Below are 13,309 nucleotides of genomic sequence, written 5' to 3' on the forward strand. Positions count from 1 at the left end.
CCACCATCAGGCTCCAGGCTAGAGCATCTCGCCTTTCTGACACTCAACTCCTTACAGCCCATTCAGAAAGCTATCCTTTCTACTCTAGACCTTTCTCATGTCCATGTCATCTTTGAATACCCACTGTGTACATGGGCCTACATGTAATTCCTTGTGATGATTGGCTTCGTTATTTCCTGTCTTTGACAAGTTCAAAGTTAGGTAGCACTTGATCTGCTCTGTAGCACTTATCAAAGGCACTTAATAATAATTACTGATTCAATTAAGTAAGTTCATAACAACTGGGGAATAATAGGAGATAGAGGGGAAAAAAGAATGAGCACACCCCCCCAGGTCCTCTAAGAAACTCTTTGGACCACTGCCCCGGGCCCTCCTCCCCCATGCTATTTTACCTGCAAAACTGAACCTCCTGGTCGAACTGTGAGTTTTCTGGCTGCGTTCCCTCCTTCAGCTGGCTGACGTTGAAGAAGGAGAGGGTGTGGTTCACAAAGCCGTGTAGGGTCCCATTGTGACTATAGGAGTACTGGTACACAAGGCGGGGGATAAAGTCGGAGGTAACAGCGATGACAAAAGCCTAGGGGACAGAATCACAAGCACTGAGGGCTGGTGTGAATGGCTGATGCCTGGAACACACAGGGGTCATGTGACTGAGGGACTGTCCACTTCGGAGCACACCATGAGAAGGAGCTACAAGGGCTGACATGGAGGCATCTATGGTATACCCAAGCACCTGTCCCTAAGTTCATATGACCACAGTTCTGGACACAAGAAATGACATCATCATCAGTCTGCCTCTAACTGGCTGAGCCAAAACAGAGTTAAAGGTATTCTGAGAAAATCCCTTGTAATGATGAAAGTGGCCCTGGCAGATTGGGCAAGGGAGCTGGAGGCTGTATACATCTGCCCTGAAGGACACTAAAGGACCAGGAACATGGTTCCACAGTTGCCGTCTCAATCAAATTGCCATCTCTAGACATTTTGCGGTGTCTGGTGCAATAGAAGCTGTTCCTTTATTCTTCTTTCAAAAGGGGAGAGATGGAAGGGCACAGGTCCTGCTAGATGGGTCATACACAGCCCACACAGTATCTGGGAAGTCTGAGTGCTCTACAAATGGCCAAGGGTAAGCTGAATGCAGGTGAGCGATTGCATGTTTGGATGTGGAGTTACTTTCCGCAAAGAGAACCTTAAATCTTCTTGGCAGCTGTTTATACTAAATTCTGCACCAACAATTAAAGCCCCTTCAAATCTGCTTTCGGTATTTTTTTTTTCTGAGCATGTATATGTAAGTGGGGCATACCCATATTTGAAAATTAATAACTCACTTGTGATTGTCATAACTGGGGTTTACTGAGCATTTGTCTGTCCTTCCATTATCCCGCCTCCTTTCTAGAATGAGCCTACGTGGTTGATGTGATTCCTATGCCTTGTTGTTTTGATGCGTAAGCAAGACTTAAGAGAGGCCAGGGAAGCAAAATGCCCTGTCGCTCTGATGCACAGATAGAAAGTATCGAACACGTGGCTCAGAGTAATTGCTGACCCCTTTCCGATTGCGCATGGTTTCTAGGCATGGAAACGGGTGCTTTCTACATTGAGATATTCAACCTGCAGTGGACTGAGTCTGCCTCTCGCCACGACTCTTGATAATTTATGGGCAGGTATCAAGAATCCAGGTGAGAAATGAACTATGTCTCTAGATATACACCTAGCTGGCTGTGCCTTCTTAGGGGAAACAGCAAGGGGAGGCCCTGTCTGGCTACCGCCCATCCAGGGAAAGAAAGCAAAGGAATTTCTCTGCATGTGTACAAGTCTATCAAGGCAGCTAAGAGGGTTCCAACAGGTAGGACCTCCTTTCTTCCTCATCCTAGATTAACCTACAGGCTGCCCAAGCCCACAAAGGTGATCAAGACTTTGCACTGAGGATATGGAGGAAGCATGATTAGGAATCGCAATCCAGGCAACATTCCAGGCTCTGTTTAACAAAAGGGTAGAGACAGAATGGAAATAGGCAGATATTGCAACTTCTTTCTTCATTATTCTTGGCTCCAAGGGAAGATCTGCTTTTGGCTTTTAAGGCCAAGGCATACGGTCAGATGGATAATTGCCTTTCTCTTAATGAAATGAAAAGTGAAATCTCACTGCCAGGCAACAGGCTACAAGGTCCCAGTGCGCCAGGAAGCAGGAGTCTGTCTAAAACAAAGCTCCTAATGGGAAAAGCTGGGAGGTAAGGGGATTGGTTCCTGCTTCGAATGCTGGCCTCTCTAGAAGGAACTCCCATCCAGCTAAGGCATCCTGAATGCAAGCACTTACATTGATGATGACAGAGAACTTGCCAATTCCAGAGAGAATGTCAAACCAAATTCCTGTAAGACAGAAGTGCAGGCATGGCTGGTTAGTTCTGCCCTCGGCTCAGAGACAGCAAAGCCACGGAATGGGGAGACATTCTGTAGGCAGGTTACCTGGGGAACCTTTCTGTCCTCCTCCCAGAACTGGGCTTGCACAGAAAAGCTTAGGGTGACCCTGTCTGAAAGCTTAAGGAACAACTGGGGGTAGTTAATATAACATCCCTAGACCTCCCCAGGTCCAGGGTTGGGAATAAGGCGTTAAGAAAAAAGGTCTGTGCCAGCCTTCTAAACTCTGCAGGGCAGGTGGTGGGCAGAGTCACACCAGGGGGTGGGGCACGCCAGGCCTCTAAGGGGGTGCGTACCAATATCTTTGGTCCTCACGGCATCTGGGCGTCTCAACTCTGTAACAAACTTCTTTGCATCCAGCCGCACTTCGATGACGTTGTTGAGGAGGGCAAACACTGGCGCCAGTGGGAAGGAGGCCACAAAGAGGGTGACAAAACCAAACTGGATGACTAGGAGAGATCATGCAGGAGCGCATCAGCAGGAAAGTGTGGGTGTGAAAGTCATCTCTACTCTGTGGTCCCTAGTCTGCTCTATCAGGTTCCTGCCTGCCTGCACTCTGGACTTCCTTCTCACCGCTGCAGCCAGGGTCAAAGCTCGAGATTAGGCACAGCAGGCAGAATAAAGAGATGCATGACAGGGACTCCCCCCTTCCACCACTGCAAGTTAGGGGTTGGTAAACTCTGTAAATGGCTAAAGAGGAAATATATTGAGATCCATGGTCTGGCTTGTCACAGCAACTCACTTCTGCCATTGTTCCTAGGCATGGCTGAGCTCCCAATAAAGCTTTATTTACAAAAGCAGTCTACAAAATAGGCTGAAATTGGACCTTGACCGTGAGTTGCCAGCCCTTAACATAACTTCAAAAAATACTCCCCAAAGTTGGATCCCCCCTTTTTTTGAGTCAAGAATCTTGCTATATAGACCAGGCTGTCCTTGAACTCTTGAACCTCCTGCCTCAGCAAACCTACCCCATTCCAAATACTGAGATTATTAATGTGTACCAGACCCTGCTCTAGGGTCTCCTTTTCCATAGATAGAGCCACTGCTTTTATTTGGAAAGAATTCTTTCATCACACATTTATTGAGAACTGGAAAAAAAACATCAGGCATTGTGCCAAGTATTGAGGGAGGCAAAGGCCTGGTCATGTTATAGAGGAGCCGGGTTTAGAGGGGAGGAGAGATGAGTGTATGCAGACTTGTTCAACAGGGTTTTTGCAAGTGTGTTCCAAGACAGGAGAAAAGGATATACTAGAGTCAGAGAACTGAAAGAAACAAGACCTAAAGTCCATCCACTCAGGGTGGGGACTAAAGGAAAGTCTCTGTGTGGATAACCTTAGCACCATCTAGGAAGAGGCTATGTGGCGACTAAGAGGCAGAGAGCACTCTGAGCTGTAGGAACAGTGAGCCAAGGCACTCGGCAGCCATTCTGCAGCTGCAAGGTGTCTCGCTCCACCTGGACCCTTGCCACAGCCTCCCCACTACCTTCCTCGGCTCCAGTCTCCCAGGCTTGCAGCACACAGACATTGTCATCTGACCCTGTCACCTTCCTTCTCATAAAAATTCCTGTGTGACCCCCTTTAGTTACTGAATAGAATCCAGAGTCCTTATTTTGGCACACTGGTAATGCAGTCTTTTCTAATCCGCCTCACTAACCTCAGCTCCAAAATGCCCCCATGTAACAGCCCTGCTCCTGCCTCAAGAACACACTTGTCATCCTTAGGGTTTCCATGGAGCAGACCCCTCTCCTTCCCCTGAGCACACAACCATTCTCCAGCTGGTCAATTTCTGTGGGTACTCAAGATCAGACCACTCCAGTGCCTCCTGCCCTGAACACCTGCTCCTGTGCTCGGGCCTCTGAAGCAGCCAGTGCTGGGTACTGCTGGGACTGTATACTCAGGTGGTTTTCTCTAATGTAAGGCATAGACTTTGTCTACCCTGGGAGCTTGTTACAAATTTGCTCCTGGAAGCAGCCTCGTCGTCGAATTCCCTACACTAACAGAGGCAGGTACCAATTGTTTGGCGCCTCAGTTATAACAAGTAAAATTAAGAATCATAAAACACTGGGTGGTGGTGGCGCACACCTTTAATCCCAGCACTCAGGAGGCAGAGGGAGGTGGATCTCTGTGAGTTCGAGGCCTGCCTGGTCTACAATAGCTAGTTCCAGGACAGGCCCCAAAGCTACAGAGAAACCCTGTCTCAAAAAAACAAAAACAAAACAAAACAAAAAAAATCATAAAACAATACTTACTTGATTGGCATCTCAGAAGGCACACAGAAGTACTTAGAACACATATAATGTCTGATACCTAATAATTGTTCAACAAATGTTTCAAACCAAAAAAAAAAAAAGTGCCAGGCGGTGGTGGCGCACGCCTTTAATCCCAGCACTTGGGAGGCAGAGGCAGGCGGATCTCTGTGAGTTCGAGACCAGCCTGGTCTACAAGAGCTAGTTCCAGGACAGGCTCCAAAACCACAGAGAAACCCTGTCTCAAAAAAAAAAACCAAAACCAAAACAACAACAAAAAAACAAAAAACAAAAAACAAATGTTTCATGTTGGAGCTGAGGAGAAGCTCAGTGGGTAAAGGGCTTGCTTCCCCAGGGTCCCCTCCCCAGCACCTACGTGAAATTCAGGTATATTAGTGCATGTCTATAATCCCAGGGTTGGTTAAGGGAGACAGGTGGACCTCTGGGATTTGCTGGCTACCCAGTCCGGTCTAAATGTCAACCTCCAGGTTCAAGGACAAACTGTATCTCAATAAATAAAGAGCAATAGAAGGAGATACCAAAAGCCCACCTATGCCTTTCCCACACATGCATACGCCTATGCCAAGACCTAAATGGTAAGTTATTTCTGTAAGTAAGAAGTTAGTTATGTATTATATATACTGTTATTCTTAGTGAAATACATATCAGCATGCAGAAATGATTACAATGTATACTGTATAGCTACATGTTAAACAGACACAAGCTTACAGTTTAGAGACTCTGTGAGTCTGAGGATATCCAGATCTACATGTGTTCCTAACCTGACTCAGTCCTTTGTCTATACTTCCGTCTACACGGACAGCTCAAGGGAACCGCTTTAAATTCCCTAAGGTTCTCTAAGGCTGTGATTGTGGGGCCCTTAGACAAGCTTCACCATCCCAGGATAGTCACACGAAAAATGAAAAGACAGGATCCAAACTCGTAGCTATGTGTCTGTCCATACACAGAACATAAGCCAACCCTGGGAAAGCTCCCAAAGAAAACACACAGAACTCTTCCCAGCCAAAAATGCTTCTAATTTGACAGGTTTGCAGGCTCACAGGTGTGACCACTGCCTTTGCTCACACAACCCCATCTTCTGCCTTATCCTAGATGCCCAGTGGCTTCTAGGAGACCAGCAGGTGTCATTAATGGCAAGATGTCTCTTGCATGAAGGTTGAACTCCTGGAAAGCTAGATGGTAGTGGGGGTGGGGAGGGGCACACAGATCTTCAGAAACTCACTCAGATCAGCAATGGCCACTGCAGCATCTCGGGCCTTCCTAGATGGCCTTGCAAGCCAAAGCACTTGCCACTCAGGCCTGAGGACCCCAGCGCGACCTCCAGAACCCACATAAAAAACGGGTGCGGAGGAATGTGCCTGTAGCGCCAGCATCACAGCAGCAAGCTGGGAAGCCGAGATGTGAAGGAGCTCATGGAGCAGGTGCTCCCAGGTGGCCAGTGCAGAAACAAGAGGGACTCTGCCTCTGATACAAGGTGGAAGGAGAGAGCTGACGCCCAGTCTGTTTTCTGATCCCTGCATGCAGGGGCGTGCGCGCGCACACACACACACACATGGACACGGACACGGACACATACGCACACCCCTCCACACCATCTCACACACACACGGACACACAAACATACATCATAAAAGCTTGGAAAGCATCAGTACCTGGCACATCTTTCAAAAGATGCTTCACAGAAAATTTAATTTGGGAGTCATGGAGTAGGGCTGGGATAAATGGAACAAAGGGGAGTGGACCCTGACCCTAACTCTAACCAAGGAAAGCTAAACAGGTTGGTCTTGTTTTCTAAAACCTGTAACACCCATGTCTACATTTAAATACATACATGGACTCCTTCTTATGAACCTCAGGGACAGTTAGTCAACTGTTGTCCCGAAGGGTAGCCCCGAGTGTTTGCTCTCTCACCTTGACAGACTGCCCAGACATAAGTTCTTCTCTTAACATCACTGTTTTCTGGTGCAAGTGTGGTGTGTTCAGTAGTTGCCACTCATTATTCCAATCCCATAAAATCTCTGGTCTCCCACCCTGAGTGTAAATCGGTGTGCTCAGCAGGGGGCAACCTCAGAAGAGAGGCACAGGGTAGCCTGGCCATTCTCTACATATCTTCTGATGTCTCAGGTGCTTCCAGCTTGGACCGGGCACCCTTGAACATTTCCAAGAAGTTATCTAAAGAGGTGGGAATAAACAGCGAGTCTTTATTTAATCTTGGGAAGAGAAAAAAATAAAATAAAACCATAACCCTCTAGCGTGCAGATGCCAAATCCAAGACTTGCTCCTTTCAAGGGAAAGTCTGGAGGGCTGAGTCAAATGGGATCCCTGCTGGGTTCACTTCAGATGCAAGGATGCTGGCCTTCACCAACACCAAGATTTGTTTCTAAAAACAGCCAGCCTCCCTTAGGACAAGAGCAACACCGGAAATCCTCAGTGTGGCTCCATAATAGAAGCCAGCTTGCCTGGGCCAGTGGCAGATTAACCCTGGCCAAGCCAATTAGGGAAGAATCCATAAGTTGATTTTCAAGTAAATCTTTACAAAGCCCTGCCGTATCGTGCTCCAGAAATGCCGGTTGGAAGCAGGAAGCCTGGAAACCCGTCTGGGCACAAACCCCGTGGGTTTCCTCTGCTTGCATTCCAGCAGCCAAGAACCTTCCTAAATAACCACCAGCCTTACACTGCCTGATGCTGTAGACAATTAAAATCATGAGTGATTACCTGGGCTTGGGCTAAAATAACAAGGAGGAGTGAAAGACACTAAAGGAGACAGTAGCCAGCAAGGACATTTCAGGACAGTCTACTTGGTGAAAAGAATGAACGGTGTAGCAGAGAAAGCAGAACACCCTGGGCACAGTAGATCGAGAGATAACAGTGGAACACAACTCTGATTGTCACTCATGTATTTAAGAGTCATCAATGGAAATACCCACCCTTCCACATAAAGTCCAGAGCCTTCCATTGTGTGTGTGCACACACAAGTATACATAGAAAGTCCAGAGCCTTTTATTGTGTGTGCACACACAAGCATACATAGAAAGTCCAGAGCCTTCCATTGTGTGTGCACACACAAGCATACATAGAAAGTCCAGAGCCTTCCATTGTGTGTGAACATACACACGCGTACACAGAAAATCCAGACCCTTGGCCTGGCATTCAAAGCCCATTGCAATCTGACCCAGACGTACTCATTTCTTCCTGTCTAGTCCATATGTTTTGTCCGTAGGGCTAGTTTTAGTTGGAATGCTTGAGGTCAGTTCTACCTGCTTTCCAACCATCCCAAACCATCTGCGCATTTTGGAGCCTCGCTGCATACCACCACTGTTATTCCCTCCATGTTCTGCAGAGGGAACTGTTACTCATGGTTCAGACTCAACTCAGACTCCCCCACCTCCTTCCTCACTTCCCCGCCTCCCCAGCTCACTGAACTGCTGAAGGCATCTCTAGACCCTCCCATGGAGTCCTAGACACGCCACTCCCTGGGGGTGGGCAGGCCTTGAGAACAGGTACTATACAGGTACTATATTTCTGTATTCCACCCTTTACTGCATCTGTGTGGCCCTCCATGGTGCTTGTCACTTAAACAGATATTTATATGTTATCTGTTTTACAAATGAAGTTCTCTCTCTCTCTCTCTCTCTCTCTCTCTCTCACACACACACACACACACACACACACACACACAGCAAAAAGCAAAACTATTTGAACTGAAATCACTATCCTGCATCCAAGTGAGGAGATTTACTGGGGGGGGGGGGAAGGTCTGGAACGCCACACAGCAATTCTCATTGCTTGCTGTGACAGGCACAGGACACTTCGCAGAAGGTCAGAAGAATGCCCCAACTCTAATGAATGTTATAATAATCCTTTTACGCCACTCCCCCTTCAGTTTAGTAAAAGCAGAGTCTCCCATTGAGGAGGACTGAGAGCTGGAGCCTTCAAAAAGACCCCATTGCTAGAGACACCACAAGACCGTGGCTGCAAGAGACAGGGATCAAGCTGGAACAGAGCTGGGAACCCCCATCCCCTGCAGGAAGCTTTTAGTGTGCCGGAGGATGCTTCAGGTTGACAAAGGCATCAGCGATCTTACCCAGTTCTGAACCTAACAAACTATGACACCATCCTGCCAGGTACAATGAGCCCACTTGAACAACGGTGACCAAGGGCTCTCCGAATGGATTTGATCTTGGCTCAACAAGCAGGAACCCACATCTGGTACCATAAACCCAGCTGAATTCCCACCCCTGAGGAACCCATAGGCCCCAGCAGATAACTTATGCCTGGAGTTTTGCTAAATGATGATAAGTTGCCTAAATATCAGTGTTTGTACCCACAGGCAAATGTCACTGCAGGGCACGGTCAGTGAACAGTAGTGAACACAGAGACTCATAGCTGCCCAAGATACTGAGAATGAGTGGTAGACAAGGGTTCAGTCTTAGACAAGATGTTTATACCGCCCCTTCAAGGCTCAGGGAACAGAGCAGGAGATGTCATAAAAGGAGTAAGAGCAGAACATAGTGAGAAATGCCACCTGCTAGACACGGCACAGCCCTTGGAATCATGAAGTCATAGCAGCTATGGGCACTGGGCCTGAGCTGAACTGGGGCTACCAACAGTCAGTCATGTATGAGGGAGGGACTTAGGGGAACTTTCCCCTTACTTCTGAGTGACCGCTCTTGAGCCTACTGTGCCCCAGGATATAGCTTGCCACCCTGGTCACACAGGTCCCCCTGATTAAACTCAGTGGGTCCCAAAGCAAAACGAAGGCTACACATGGGGAATATGGATGTGTGAAAGGGAGAGAAATAAAAGAGGGGGGGGGAGAACATCAGAATGCATTAGACACATAGGTGAAATTATCAATGAGCCAATTTAATTAATAAAAATTAAAACCCATTAACATTGAGGCTAAAAATAAGATTATATAAGAAAACAGACAAATGATCTATCATGGCAGATAAGTTTCCCAAGAAACGTCCAACTTCATTATGAATTAATACAGATAAGAACCACTGAAAAGATGGAAATGGTGAACAGTGAGAACCCTTGGATGACAATTGGGTGACGCCAAGCAAAGGTTCTCGGTACGGTACCAACACAGGGACTACCGGGAACTGCGCTTTCCGGTGTGAACCAAGCAAAGGCTCTCAGTTCAGGACCAACACAGGGACAACTGGGAACTGCATTTTCCAGTGTGAAAGAGGCCCTGAGGCTCCTGTACCACCAATGTCCCACTGAGGCACAGAAGTGCTCCTCTAGGGGGCTTGACTGGAAAAGGAGTGGTTCCGTTGGATCAAAGGTTCTCAACCTTCTTAATGTTGTACCTTTAATATACTTTCTCATGTTGTGACCCCATCCATAAAATTATTTTCATTGCTACTTCATAGCCATAACTTTGCTATTGTTTTTTAATATTTATTTATTAAGTATACAATATTCTGTCTGCATATATGCCTGCAGGCCAGAAGAGGGCACCAGATCTCATTACAGATGGTTATGAGCCACCATGTGGTTGCTGGGAATTATTGAACTCAGGACCTTCCGAAGAGCAGGCAATGCTCTTAACTGCTGAGCCATCTCGTCAGCCCCTAACTTTGCTATTGTTATGAATCATAATTTAACTATCTGATATGCCGTGTCCCAAGGGTTGAGGACTCCTGAGTTAGATTATAATAACTCGGAAAATCATACATGTTGTGTTTCATGCTGTTAGATGTCACAAGAGAACCCTGAAACACAGTTTCAAACACTGCGCATAAAGAATTAGTTTTCGTTGCCTCTTGCTCCGTTTCTCTAGCTTTACTCTCTACTGGAGAATTTGTCTCTCCATTTTCATCTTAAGAAAACAGAAATAAAAACTGATACCTTATGGGTCTTCCTTTTTGTGACCCAGTGGCGGGTGAGGCAGGGGAGCAAGGATACATGGTGTGTTTGTCTTCTTGCGGAGGAGACAATTTCTCCTGCTGAACAGTTTTGGAAAAGCTCACAGCACTAACTCAGTACTGTTTCATAAACCCACATTTTAGAGCTATGCCTCACCATCGCTGTGGTGGTTTGAAAGAAAATGGCCCTCAAAGGGAGTGGTGCTATTAGGGAGGTGTGGCTCTGCTGGAGTAAGTATGGCCTTGTTGGAGGATGTATGTCACCGTGGAGGAAGGCTTTGAGATCTTATATATGCTCAAGATACACCTAGTGTATCAGTTCACTTCCTGTTGCCTGCAAGATGTAGAACTCTCAGCTCCTCCTCCAGCACATGTCTACCTGCATGCCATCATGTCCCACCATGACAATAATGGACTAAACCTCTGAAACTGTGAGCCACCCCAATTAAATGTCTTTCCTCTATAAGAATTGCCATGGTCATGATGTCTCTTCACGGCAATAGAAACCCTAAGGAAAGCAATCCTCTTCTCCTAAGAGTGTCTAACAACAAACAAAAAAGAATTGGGAGCATTGCTGGACTCAGACTTGAAGGGGGCAGTGAGAAGAAGGGAGTGCAAGCTACATCCTCAGACTGGGCCTCTGATGCGGGGGGGGGGGGGAGGCATTAGCACGGGTGACAAAAATATGACTTCTCAACAGCTACCATTCACTCCCTCATTTGATCTGTCATTCATTCAACAAACATTTACAGAGCAGTCCGCTCCCTGGACTTCATGCTCACTGCTAGAAATTTAGCTGTGCTATGGTTTGAATGTGCTCCCTTCCCTGCCCAGTTCATGTGCAATTATAATAGGATCTTTGAGAAGCAATTTGACCACAAGGTCTCTGCCATTATGGATGTGTTAATATCATTCTAGAATGAGGTTCATTGTTAGGAGTGTGGTTTTATTTAAAAAGTACATTTGCCCCCTCTTGTTCTATATTCTCCTGTGCGTTCTTGACCTTCTGCCTCTCACAGTGGGCTGACACAGCAAGGAGGGTCTCATGAGTGGCTTGGACTTCCGAGACTCCATAACCATGAGTCAAATACATTTTATTGTTTATAAATTACCCAGTCTGTGACATTCTATTATAGCCACACATTTTATTATAGGATAAACAGATGGCTATCTACTTTTTAAGAGCTCCGAGGAAGCATGGAGGAAGAGGGACACATAAATACCCGTGACAGTGTCACAGAGTTGATCTGACACTGGTGGCCGCATTAATGTGCTGCTGTGGAACACTGGGCTCTGTCTTAGGGAGGGTTTCTATTGCTGCTGTGAAACTCCATGACCTAAAAGCAAGGTGGGGGGAAAAGGGTTTATTTGGCTTACACTTCCAGATCATAGTCCATCATTGAAGAAAGTCAGAACAGGAATTCAAGCAGCTGGAACCTGGAGGCTGGAGCTGTTGCAGAGGCCATGCATGAGTGCTGCTTACTGGCTTGCTACCCCTGACTTGCTCAGTCTGCTTTATTATAGAATCCAGGACCAGCAGCCCAGGGGATGGCACCACCCACCCATTGATCACTAATTGAGAAAATGCCATACAGCTGAACCTCATGGAGGCATTTCCTCAACCGAGGCTCCTTCCTCATTGATGGCTCTAACTTGTGTCAAATTAACACACAAAATCAGCCCGTACAGGCAGGATTAGCTCGCTTCCCCAGCAGGGCCCCCGGAAAGTACCACACAATTGGTAATCACTGTGTTTGGCTTGAAGACCATGCAGAAGAGATGCGGATGGTCTGCCGGATGATGCTGGGACTTAAACTCTTTTCTGCCTGAATGACTGAAATTCACAAGCTGACTCAAAAACAAAGGCAGCAAATTAAACTCAACTCCATTCTGTATGGGGTTTACACAATGGACCAGGCTCCATTCGGAAACTTCAGGAAGCCCAGACCAGAAGGGACAGGCTTATTATAGTATCAATTTAAATATTAAGAGTTTGCCACATGAAATATCAGTGCAACACCCGGATAGACCTCTAAGGTCCACTTGACTCTGAATGTCTTTATTTCTTTGTCCCTGAAGGAGATTCAGTTACCACTCCTCTCCTCGCTCCCCAGCCCTGCAACCAAACGAGAGAGAAATGAGCTGTTGAGATCAACTGATTTACTTCTGAGACCCACCTGGTGATTTCCAGTGGTTTCTGGTGAATACACACATGGAGTGATCCGTTCACTCTTATTCACTCACACGCATGTGCGCACACACACACACACGACTAGCGAGTGTGAAGGATTGATTACCCCTCTTTCCCTCTACCGCATCTATCACTATGGCAAAGCAACTGAGAGACAAAGGCCAGGAAATCAGGAGAGACCTGAACAGCGCTTCCAAAACATTACAACGAGGACCCTTGTGTGTTTTATTCCTTTTTCTCCAGAAGGCTGCGGAAAAGTCAACATAATGAAAATAAAATTAGATTTGAAAATACAATAAAGTTTATGGAAATTTTATTGAAAAGGAAATAACTGGGAAAACACAGATATGCCTACTCCGGGGACCTATAACACGGCTACGACAGGTTGACAAAGCTCCCTTCTGAGTCCCTTGGTTGGACAAGGAGAACTAGAAAAGCAGACTAGTTCCCAATGTGTCTTAAACAAAGAGGATCTTGCACCTGCTCAGTCCCTCATCACCCATTCCTCTCTCCAGTCACTCATTCCTTTCCCCAGCACTGGCCAGGCACCGTCTGTGTGGCAGACGCA

At 46.7% G+C, this 13,309-nt stretch overlaps 1 protein-coding gene across 2 annotated transcripts in view; it reads right to left on the bottom strand.

The window, feature by feature from the left end:
• The window catches only part of Ano2 (anoctamin 2), a 354,947-nt gene that overhangs the window by 15,649 nt on the left and 325,989 nt on the right, over positions 1-13,309 (bottom strand). For both annotated transcript variants that reach the window (XM_057773268.1, XM_057773275.1), the window contains 3 exons: positions 2,705-2,857; positions 2,308-2,360; positions 393-574 (listed from right to left, as the gene is read on the bottom strand). In XM_057773268.1, coding sequence (XP_057629251.1) covers positions 393-574; positions 2,308-2,360; positions 2,705-2,857 — 388 coding nt within the window. The remainder of the gene's footprint in view (positions 1-392; positions 575-2,307; positions 2,361-2,704; positions 2,858-13,309) is intronic.

The sequence above is a fragment of the Chionomys nivalis genome, chromosome 1 (assembly GCF_950005125.1).
Source record: "Chionomys nivalis chromosome 1, mChiNiv1.1, whole genome shotgun sequence".
NCBI classification, from domain to species: Eukaryota; Metazoa; Chordata; class Mammalia; order Rodentia; family Cricetidae; genus Chionomys; species Chionomys nivalis.